Source organism: Garra rufa, chromosome 1 (assembly GCF_049309525.1).
Source record: "Garra rufa chromosome 1, GarRuf1.0, whole genome shotgun sequence".
In the NCBI taxonomy this organism is placed as follows: Eukaryota; Metazoa; Chordata; class Actinopteri; order Cypriniformes; family Cyprinidae; genus Garra; species Garra rufa.
Window position 1 is genome coordinate 45,376,137 of NC_133361.1, and position 12,202 is coordinate 45,388,338.

A 12,202-nucleotide genomic window follows, 5' to 3' on the forward strand; every position below is an offset into this window, starting at 1 on the left:
AACTTTAAGTCAGAATTTGCCAGGGGTATGAATAATTTCGGGCTTGACTGTATATATATATATATATATATATATAAACCTTAAACCATTATAGCACTAAAAACAAGAGCAGTAACTAGAATCACTTTGTATGTGTGTGAGTGTGTGTAGTTGTTGGACCTTTTAGGATCCAAATATTTCTCACAGTTCCTGACACTCATCACACATCTATAATCGATATGTGTAGACATCTAAAACGCTTAAATATATACAGAGTATTTGATTTGTGCCTCCATACGTATGTGTCCTGTACTGTAGGAAAGAGAAAGGCAGCGGTAGCCACCGGCTGTCAGGTGATGAGAAATGAGAGAGGTCACAATGCTGAAACATTAACCCTCGAGACCTCTGGGCCCCCGCTGAGAAGAGGCCAGTTCCCGCTGACCGCAGCCGAGAGGCGAGCACTCACCGGCGGGGAGCACAGACAGCGTGATGAGGGGGCGCTAAAGGCGCGCTTCAGAAAAGGGCAGGTTGCGTGCCCTTGGGGCCTAGACAGCTGTCAGACACCATAGCATACACGGTACAGAAGCACATGTACAAGGACACACGCTTATACACAAGGGAATAGCGTAACAGAGGGTGAGAAGAACAGAGCTGGGGCTACGGAGAAAGAGAAAGAGAGAAAAGGGGAACAAGAGCTGACAAGGGGTTGTCTCACTTGACCGCTCTGTCTGCTGAAGTGATGAAAGACACCAGGACGGAATATGTGTAGGGATACTTGTGTGATCGCACTACAGCATGTACGAACCAGATTCCAGTGACAAGCATTTCATCTGTTCACACTGAAAGAGAATACACTGTGTGATGCAGCACAACAACCAATCAGAATCTATTTTTAACATCCATTACCTGGAGGTGGATTTTTAATATTTCACTGTAAGCAGAGCTACTCAAAGCGTCTCAAATAAAAAGAACACAACTTCTTGTTATGGCTGGTTAGGACAAAAAAAAGATTGATTTATCATGTCACACTTAGTCAAGACATACAGTCAAGTCTGTCAGCTCATTTAAACAGGAGAGCCCAGGCTGTCCAATAAACTGCCTGCCTAAAATTCTCAGTTTAGCAGGGCAAACAGCTGAGTATATTTATTGATGCTATTTGAAATGCTTTGGGAAAACAGAGATGTAAAAACTGCATCTTAAAACAACAACAACAACAACAAAACAAAGTTTGAATGATGCAACGGCACATTATTAAAGGCACCATGTCCTATACTTCTGGAGCGTTAGGTTTTTTTCTTCTAGACATCCATCTGTAAAGTTAGTCCAGTTTCTTTATATCAAAACTTGTCTAGACAATTTTCAACACTTTTCCTGACCTTAGGAATGAAATTGCCCATTTTGAATACTGTATACAACTCTTTAATAAGTGAATTAAATAAATAAATAAAGTATGTCTACAAAGTGAATTGAAACTGTAACTTAAAAGGTAATGAATAAAAAAAACACATTTCTGCTCCAACTTGTGTACTCTTATGTTTTAACTTGGCAATCTGTACAACAAATATGATTTATTATTATAATTATTTAGATGATGAATAAAACATAAAATGTCAATTGGAATTTGTGTTGTTACTCTGTAGTCTAAAACTAAAATTGTATTCCAAATATTTCATTTTCTCACTTTGTTTCTCACCTCTTGCCTCCCTCGGTCATCGGCTCACTCACTGCCATGAAAATAGAATGATTGAAGAGGTAATGAATGATTAAGAGAGTGTGATGAGCTTTGAAGAGTGAATGACACAGAGAGAAAATCCTATATTTAAAAGCGAAGCATTCTGCCCAACAGTTTACATTCCAGTGCAGCTATTATGCAACAGGTGTCATCACCCTCATGCCCTTCAAAGCTTAGAGACAGATCCACACAACTAAACACACATACACATACTACTGCTCTATAGTCAAAGCTCTCATTAGTCACTCAAGTGTGCAAATATGTTAATTCTACCAGGAAGACTCTAACACTTGTTACATCAGTCACTCATTCTCTGCCAGTCATGATGGAGTTTCCATTGTGAAGATCATTTCATTGCTGCCAGTGGACAGTTTGCATTCACTTGCCACCAACATTAGAATCCAAACCTAACCCAGTAGCATTTGTGATTCTTTTAAAAAGGTAATGTTAAACTGTAAAAAAAAAAAAAAAAAAAACCATCTTAAAACTTTTTAGCTTTTTGGGCGGTTTACTAAAAGTTTCTTATCTTATCAACACAAATAGGAAAATAGGTTTAAAAATAGATGGATAAGTGGTAAACAGCCCTTCTTTTGTTTATTTACACCTCAAAACTCTTTGTTTCATGGTCTCTCCCATGCACTTTTGCCAAAAACAACATCGGACGCAGAAACTGCACTGTAATTAGAAGTTGAATGGGTTCAGAAAGAGCTGTTCATTCATAGATATCACATTCAACACTGTTTTCATACCTACTGAGAAGGTAAACACTCATGCAGTGATACTGGCAACGTTCCCAGAGTAGATATTGGACTACAAAAACTGGTGTAAACCAGTTTATTAATCTTTGCTCAGTTAAATAAGCTAACAAAAATAGTAAAAATAGTCTGTCTTAAGAACGGTCTTAATAGAGGGTTTGCACTTATGTCACGATTTGGTCATTTGCCGGGTTGCGCAGCCATATTGGTGATATTCGGATTTAAACAACAGCATTGATTGCACAGTTAATGTACTATTGAATATGTTGTTCTGCTAATTTATGCTGTCTAAACCATGCAAAAAACACGTGGAAGCTGCTAAATCATATAGAGAAGGACTTAGACAAACTAAAGTTATAAGGTGGTAAAGATATGTATAAGTAGTATTAATTATTAGCCTAATATTTTCCCCTTCCTGACTGGAAATTATAAGAACAAACACAAATGTTGTCGAGATTCTTGCCCTGGAAATCCTGGTTTAGTTTGGCCAACCACAAATGCCTTTTGTTCCTCAGTTTTTTGCACTCTTCTCCTTGATTTGTTATCACTTTTGGCAGTCTATAGTACTTTAAATGTTTTTCCTAGTCTAACCGAGTACTACAGCCCAAAACATGACAATAATTGGCCATTTTCAGCAGCAATAATCAGCAAAATGTGACTTTCGTTCGGTTCAGTGGAACTGTTTACATTCCGTGCTGCCAATATGGCCGATTGATTATGCATTGTGAAAACTCTCTATTGGATATATGTAACCCTGAACCACAAAACCAGTCATAAGTAGCACAAGTATATTTGTAGCGTTAGCCAACAAAACATTGTATGGGTCAAAATTGTTGATTTTTCTTTTATGCCAAAAATCATTAGGATATTAAGTAAAGATCATGTTTCATGAAGATATTTTGAACATTTCCTACTGTAAATATAACAGAACTTTATTTTTGATTAGTAATATGCATTGCTAAAAACTTCATTTGGACAACTTTAAAGATTTTCTGAATATTTAGATTTTTTTGCACCCTCAAATTCCAGATTTTCCAAATATTGTCCAATCCTAACAAACCATACATCAATGAAAAGCTTATTTCATTATTATTTTATTATTTATTCAGCTTTCAGATGATGCATAAATCTCAATTTCAAAAAGTTGACCATTATGACTGGTTTTGTGGTCCAGGGTCACATATGGCTATCATGATATCAGATTTTTCACACGATTATTGTTGCCTCAAAAATGCACAATAACAATATATATATATATATATATAAAAAAAAAAAAAATAAATAAATAATAATTAATCATGCTATGAGTCAAATTAATCTTTAGTTATTTATTTATTTATTTTTGACCAATGAATCACACTACAGCAAACAAAAAGAACAGAAGAGACAAAATGTTGCCCGTTTTTAGTTAAAGGTTCTTTATGGTCTTAATGAGAAGTCTATAACATACTTGGGTTAAAACTTCTCAATGGTAGTGTAAAAAACACTCTTTGTGTGTCGTCACACCGACAAGAAGCTGAGGATGACCTTATTTTAAAAAGGGGATATTACTTTTAAAGATGAAAAAACTTATGTACACAAACTGCCAACACACATCAATTTTTATTTCATTAATTAATGTTCAAAAAAACAAGTAAAAGTGAGTTTTGCATTCGATGACCCCTTTAAGCACAGTGTCAAAGTACACCAATTTATGAGAATAAGCACATATTTTTACTCCCAACTTGCATTATAGCATCAATCGAGTGTTTGAAATAACTTTCATCTATAAACTAATTCTTATTTTACAGTATTCTACACAGTGATAAAGGCTATGTCGATTAGTATTGCAATAAAAATATACATTATCCATATGAAAATACCCGAGATGGCTTGAAGAACACAACTATATACTGTTATAATCATGTGCTGATTGCTGATATGTGAGGCAAGTATATGTGACCCTGGAGCACAAAACCACTCATAAAGGTCAATTTCATGAAACTGAGACTTATACACCATCTAAATTCTGAATAAATAAGCTTTCCATAGGACAATATTTGGCTGAGATCTAACTGCAAAAAATCTAAATATTGAGAAAATCGTCTTTACGTTGTCCAAATGAAGTTCTTAGCAATGCATATTACTAATCAGTAAGTACGTTTTGATATATTCATGGTAGGAAATTTACAAAATATCTTCATGGAACTTCATGATCTTTACTTATCCTAATGATTTTTGGCATAAAAGAAAAATTGATCATTTTGACCCATACAATGTATTTTCGCCTATTTCTACAAATATACTGCACGATTTTCAAAGCAATCGCGTCACAGATGTTTTCACACTGCATGACTATCTGGGGTAGCATTCTGTCGCTGCTGTGTTCACACTGCACGATGGATCGGCGACAGGGGGTTTCACACTGCATGACTTTACAATAGGAAGAATCGCCGACAACCTTGTCCTGGTCCGCAAACTACGTCTCACAACCAAACACACGCGAGAAGTGACATGGAAACAACGCGAGGTCAGGCGTGCAAGTTCTCACGTGAGACTGGTATTACTATAAAAAATGGTAGCCCGCAAGAAGCTTGTCATAAAAATTGCATGTGCACTTATTTGCAGCGAAAAGAAAAGAAGCCGAAGCTATTCTTGTTAATACTGTGGTCTATACCTTCGTAACTCCTCCCCCAACTTCCCGCTGGCCTGGATGTTGCTGTCTCATTGGCTGTAGGTAATCGCCGATGTGATTTTCAGTCAGATCACCTCTCACACGGCATGATTTTGAATCGCCGACAGGTCCAGATATTTAGCATGCCAAATATCTCACGGGTGTCGGCGACACGTCGGCGATTCTCTCAGATCACGTCTTTGATAGTTCACACTGTGTGATTGTCACTCGCGTGAACGAGCACCGATTTGCCTGTGATTTCGGGCATTTGTCGGCGATTTCTCAAAACCTGTCGGTGAGTCAAAATCGGGGCTAAAATCATGAGGTCTGAACTCGGCATAAGAGAACGATCAGTGCAGACAGTAATATTTTTTGATACATAGCCTCTTTCAATATTACCTGAATGAAGATAATGATAGATGTACTGTATCTAAATCCTTTAAAAAGAGATGCAGGCAGACTGTCTAAACATAAATACGCATACCAATGATATATTGCCAAAATATATGAGTCTGTTATCAAATCTCCAGTGTTATACACTGATATTATGAGAAAATCCAGCCTTTCCATGAGCCAGTACTTCCAAGAGAATCAACGGATGCCTCTTCACGCTATATCCTAATAGCTGGCATTCTCCACACAGCAGCACTTATGTGCTCTGTGTACCTATTGGAAATTGGACATTTATGACCACCTGCCAACAAATCAGTGTTTCTGAAACATATTTGTATTTGGACTTTTTATAACTGAGACAGGTAGCAAGACTGAATCTGCAGAAGAGGAGAAAGCAAAATGTGCTTATAGGCACAGTCACTGCAAAAAGGAAGTGCGTCAACATCTTCCTGCCCCAGCTGAGCGCATTTCTTCCCAGTGTGATTTATCTGTTTGCGCCGCCAGTCGCAGCGCCTGTTCACAACACAAGAAGAGTATAGACATCGAGCACGTCAAGACCAACATCGCTCGCCTAGAGTGGGAAAGTGATTTGTTTAAATAAAACTTTGAGAATCGATATAATAAACCTCAAGAGTAAATTACGCATTGAGTGTATATTCTCCACTTTAATGCAGAGCAAAGATCCTTAATCATCTTCTTAGTGTTCACCTTGAAGCAATGGCCTTGGGCCTATAGAGTCAAGCGCTTCCTCTAATAGATCACAATAAGGCATTCACTAGGAGTCACGCAGCTTGAGGAGAAGAGGTGTTTTATGTTATTTAGAGTTATTGTGCTCTTCAAAAAGTCTGTGCTTGAAATAGGCCAAGCGCTGCTTTAAATTGTAAGCAGTTTCCTTCCTCATATATAACAAAGCTTTTCAAAAAGCCTTTTATTTTCGACACACTCGTGACAGACATTGCAATACACTTCAATCTTCGCACATTTCGCACATAATGAAAGAGGGGGAAAACCAAAAAAAGTAAGGCATTGAATACATTTTTTAAATGGACTTCATTTGTCAATATCAGACCCGTCGGAGTGGACAAATAGACTGGCTGAGTCTATGCATCATCTCTCATATTGCCTCTAGAGACAGATGAGCATCTCTGATCCGCACACCTGCTATGCGATGCAGAACGGGCTTTCACTCTCCCACTGTGAAATGTGGAAAATTGGTGTTCAGCGATTTCAAATTATGATTAAAGATCATAAGCGAAGGAAAGATTTGAAATGTAAAGGGGATGCATTAAGGCATGGGGATCTCTCTGAAAGTGAACATTTCTAAACCAAACTTATTTCATGTAAATAAGATCCAATAAAGACTGAGAAAGCACTGTCATTCAGTACATAAAAAAGACCAAATACGCACATCAAGTGAACAAGCTAACCAAAAAAAGATCATATTTAAATCCTGCTTTTGCTCTTAGAAAGTAGACAATCCTGTGTATCTAATACTAACTCAACTCAAATCAAGAAAGAAAACATGCAAGCAACAGTTTAGAGCAAACCAGTGAATCTGACTTATCTTTAGGATGATGTACCCACACTATATGTCTCTTCCTAATGTATGTTTTAGTGGTTGAAGTAGGGTTGTTGGTTAGTTCCAGCTCACAACTAGTGGCAGCACATCCATGGATATTTCAAACAGGACAAGAAATGCAACTCTCGTTTTCAGCACATTTACTAACTGAGTGTCTGATGAAATAAGCATGTTGTAATTTTTAAGATAAGTGTTTAACTGCTTCTGGGTCATCTTTTGCAGCATGTCTTACATTTCAGATTAGCCGAACAGCAAAACAAACAAACAAAACTATATGCCTTTTTTTTACCCTACATGTTTTCATTAAAACACACACAAGACACCTAATATAGCTAAAATACAATAAACTACAATATGGTCAGAAAATGTAACATATGTGAGCCTGGACCACAAAACCAGTCATAATTAGCACGGGTATATTTGTAGCAATAGCCAAAAATACATTGTTTGGGTCGAAATTATTGATTTTTCTTTCACAACAAATATCATTAGGATATTAAGTAAAGATCATGTTTCATGAAGATATTTTGTACATTTCCTGCTGTAATTTTATCAAAACGTAATTTTTGATTAGTAATATGCATTGCTACGAACAACCTTAAAGGCGATTTTCTCAATATTTAGATTTTTTTGCACCCTCAGATTTTCAAATAGTTGTATCTCGGGCCAATATATTGTCCTGTCCTTACAAACCATACATCAATGAAAAAAAAACTTATTTATTCAGCTTTCAGATGATGTATTCATTTCAATAAAAAAAAACTGACCCTTATGACTGGTTTTGTGCTCCAGGGTCACTTATAAAAAAAAAAAAACTACAGGTTATACTTTTCCAAGTTATGATGGGAAAACCAAGACCCTCCTTCTATTTCCCCTTAATGTGTTTGTACTAAAATCAATGAACTGAAAAATATGATAAATGTCAAGGCACATTCATCATGACGGGGTAATACTGCTTGTCTGAAGCAATGAGCTCTCATAAGGCATTTCAGTGAAGTTTCATCCATTTTCAGGATGCCAGAGGAATATTGCAGTTTTGACAGCAAAGTAAACATGACTTAGTAGCAGTGCTTTATCACAGAGCTCGGCGAAAAACGACAAAAAATGCTTTGAAATTCAAAATAATTCTTTCTACAATATCTCGTTATACTTTTCATACACTGTTTCAACATTCAAGCAAGATAAGTTAATTAAAGCCGGTATTTGATAACAGGTATATAAATCATTTTGTTCGTCTGACAGCATGTCACTCGCGCATCCAAACTTATCCTCCTTTCGGTTTGGTCAAACACCTGCCGTTTCAGTCTAAACCGACAGTCATAATGAAAGTACAGTGAATGAAAGAGCGCTTACCGGCACCGTTTCGTTTGCGAGTCTCTCCGTGGTCCTCTGAGCCCAACATTACTAGCGTACTTCTCGCTCTCCGGTGTTTCCGAGCTGAACTGAATTGATACTAAGCACCTCTCGCAGCTCAATGGTCACCGTGCGTCACAAACCAACGGCTCTCCAGCAAAGCTCCTGTCATTCACACTAACGGCGCGCGTCGAGCTCTCTTCAGGGGAACTTTCCAGAGTTTTCTTCTTCCTTCAAAACTATAAGACAATATTTGTAGTTAGCGCGGTGGTATTTGTTGGTTTTCTAATGTGAGGAGGCAACACTCTCCCTCTTCCGTATATAAATTCATGTTCCAGTTCCAGTTCTTTTTATTCGTTAATGTACTATGTAAAACATGTTATATAGATCTTATGTTTAATCGTTCTTAACAGGTGCTTGGCTATTATTATGGTCACCTAATCCTAATGCTTTTTGGACCATTATAGTCAATAAGGCAGCCTTAACGCGCTTGTAAGAAGAAACGTAAATTCTGAGGTTGTAATTATGTCAAGTTCAAGTACTTTGTGGTCGGGGAAAAACAGCGAGGTTGTGTCCACTCCATTCACCATCCTCCATGTAAAAATTACAATATGCTTATATTGTATTCTTATTGATTTGAGAGGAAGTTCATTGCATCTTACAAGACGGTAGTTACAATAACTTAGAGAGCACCTGAATTAAATATAACTTACAGAATGTTTTCACAACGCTCATCAATCGACCATATTGGCACGACTGACGTAAACAATGCCACTGAACCAAACAAAACTTGCATATTTTGCTGATTATTGTTGCTGTAAATTCAATCATTGTCATGTTTTGGGCTGTACTAATCAGTTGGACTGGGAAAAACATTTGAAGTAGACTGCCAAAAGTTATAAGAAATCAAGGAGAAGAGTGCAAAAACTGCCTGAGGAACAAAAGGCGTTTGTGGTTGGCCAAACTGAACCAGGATTTCCAAGGCAAGAATCTTGACAACATTTGCGTTTGTTTTTATCATTTCCGGTCGGGTAGGTGAAATATTAGGCTAATATCTTAATAAATACTGCTTTTACGTATCTTTACCACCTATTAACTTTAGATTGTTAAAATATTGTGCCCTTTTCTGCTTACTAAGTTGTTCTCTAGCAGCTTCCACACGTTTTTGTCCATGGTTTAGACAGCATAAATTAGGAGAACAACGTATTCAGTAGTACATTAACTGTGCAATCCATACTGTTGTTTACATCCGAGTATTGCTGTGCATCCGGGTAACCGACCAAATCGTGACATAAGTGCAAACCCTCTATCGGTAAATGCAGCGGATGTTATGAAGATCTCATTACCGGTAAATTAAATAGTCTTAGTGATAACTAAAACCAGGACATAATATTAAGTTAATTTCAATTCAGGCATGATCAAAAAGTGGTAATATAAAAGTTGGTAAGTTTAATTAATTGTCAGTTTCTCACACGATAGGCGGGAATTACAGCCAATCACAGTGTTGTGGAAGCGCTGCCTCCTATCATGTAATTCAACGTCTTTATTTCACTCAAGGGAGGCAAAACATTAGTAACTATAAAGAACAAGGTCATACATATTCTTTGATCAATAATAAATGTCACCCTGGAACACAAAACCAGTCATAAGGGTCAATTCTTTGAAACTGACTTTTGAATTTATTTCCATTGATGTATGGTTTGTTAGAATAGAACAATATTTGGCCGAGATACAACTATTTGAAAATCTGGAATCTGAAGGTGCAAGAAAATCAAAATATTGACAAAATGGCCTTTTAACAATGCATATTAGGGATGGGCGATATGGGCTTAAAATTTTCACGATTATTTTTGGTATTTATTGCGATAACAATACCAATGGTGATAATTCAGGGAGTAATTCAGTATTATCTTTCCTATTTTTACCCAGAATAGGGTGTTGAGCATTACTGAGCACACACTAGTGTAATAGCTGTTTAAATTAAACTGGAAGCCGGAGTGAGCCTTTACGCAGAAACTCTACATATACATATAAGTAATTGACGCTCCAGGAAATCTCTAATCCAGTTATCGCTATAGCTGAATAAAACGCCCATAGAGAAATTTTAACTGAAGAAATTTAAAGACAATAAACATACGATTGCTACAATATATGGTTTGTCTGTGTTCTTCAAACAATTTTGGGTATTTTTATAAGGATATAGTGTATTTATGATGCAATGCTATAGCTTTTATAATACTATAAAATAGTATGATTTCTGCCTCATTCTGTGATATGAAACCACAAATCTGATTACAAAAGGTTATTTCAAACACTGTCACGAGTGAGAAAGGAGGTCTGGGTCCAAATGCAGGAAGAAATGAATTTAATAATAAAACAATAAACAAACAAACAAAAGGCCAACACGGCGCAACTGAACATAAACTCAAACACAAAATTAAACAAAATGAAGAACACAACTTAACTCAAAAGAACAAGATCAAGAACCGGAATCTAGAATACAAAAATACACATAGGACAAAAGACAATGCAACCATGAAGCAGGAGAGAAAGGTGAGAGTATTTAAAGACCAGATGATAGTGAACAGATGTGAGTGAATCAGTGTTAATGACAAAGACAGGTGAATGCAATCAGAAAGTGCAGTGTGAACAGCGACCTCAGGAGGCTGAGGGGAGACGATCATGACAGTACCCCCTCCCTACGGAACGGCTCCCAGACGTTCCCAAAGTCTGGAGGGAGGAGGCAACTCAGGGGGAGGGATGGCGGACCAGGCCCGTGCAGCGCAGTCACCGCCGCGTCAGGAACAGAGATAGCGGTCATGGCCGCGTCCGGAACAGAGAGCACGTTCACAGCCGCGTCAGGAACAGAGAGCGCAGTCGCCTCCGCGTCAGGCGTAGAGGTAGCGGTCATGGCCGCGTCAGGAACAGAGAGCGCGTTCACAGCCGCGTCAGGAACAGAGATAGCGGTCGCCTCTGCGTCAGGGACAGAGAGAGCGGTCACGGCCGCGCCAGGCCCGTGCAGCGCAGTCACCGCCGCGTCAGGAACAGAGAACGCGGTCGCCTCCGCGTCGGGAACAGAGAGTGCGGCCGCCTCCGCATCAGGAACAGAGAGCGCAGTCACCGCCGCGTCAGGAACAGAGATAGCGGTCATGGCCGCGTCCGGAACAGAGAGCGCGTTCACAGCCGCGTCAGGAACAGAGAGCGCAGTCGCCTCCGCGTCAGGCGTAGAGGTAGCGGTCATGGCCGCGTCAGGAACAGAGAGCGCGTTCACAGCCGCGTCAGGAACAGAGGGCGCGGTCGCCTCTGCGTCAGGGACAGAGAGAGCGGTCACGGCCGCGCCAGGCCCGTGCAGCGCAGTCACCGCCGCGTCAGGAACAGAGAACGCGGTCGCCTCCGCGTCGGGAACAGAGAGTGCGGCCGCCTCCGCGTCAGGAACAGAGAGCGCAGCCGCCTCCGCGTCAGGAACAGAGAGCGCAGCCGCCTCCGCGTCAGGAACAGAGAGCGCAGCCGCCTCCGCGTCAGGAACAGAGAGCGCAGTCGCCTCCGCGTCAGGAACAGAGAGCGCAGTCGCCTCCGCGTCAGGAATAGGGAGCGCAGTCGCCTCCGCGTCAGGAACAGAGAGCGCAGTCGCCTCCGCGTCAGGAACAGAGAGCGCAGTCACCGCCGCGTCAGGAACAGAGATAGCGGTCATGGCCGCGTCCGGAACAGAGAGCGCGTTCACAGCCGCGTCAGGAACAGAGAGCGCAGTCGCCTCTGCG

At 39.5% G+C, this 12,202-nt stretch overlaps 1 protein-coding gene across 1 annotated transcript in view; it reads right to left on the reverse strand.

The window, feature by feature from the left end:
- Window positions 1-8,537, reverse strand: part of znf385c (zinc finger protein 385C) — a 121,749-nt gene extending 113,212 nt beyond the window's left edge. Inside the window, exon 1 of the mRNA XM_073832635.1 lies at window positions 8,445-8,537. Coding sequence (XP_073688736.1) covers window positions 8,445-8,493 — 49 coding nt within the window. The 5' untranslated portion in view covers window positions 8,494-8,537. The remainder of the gene's footprint in view (window positions 1-8,444) is intronic.
- Between the last annotated feature and the right edge of the window lie 3,665 nt (window positions 8,538-12,202).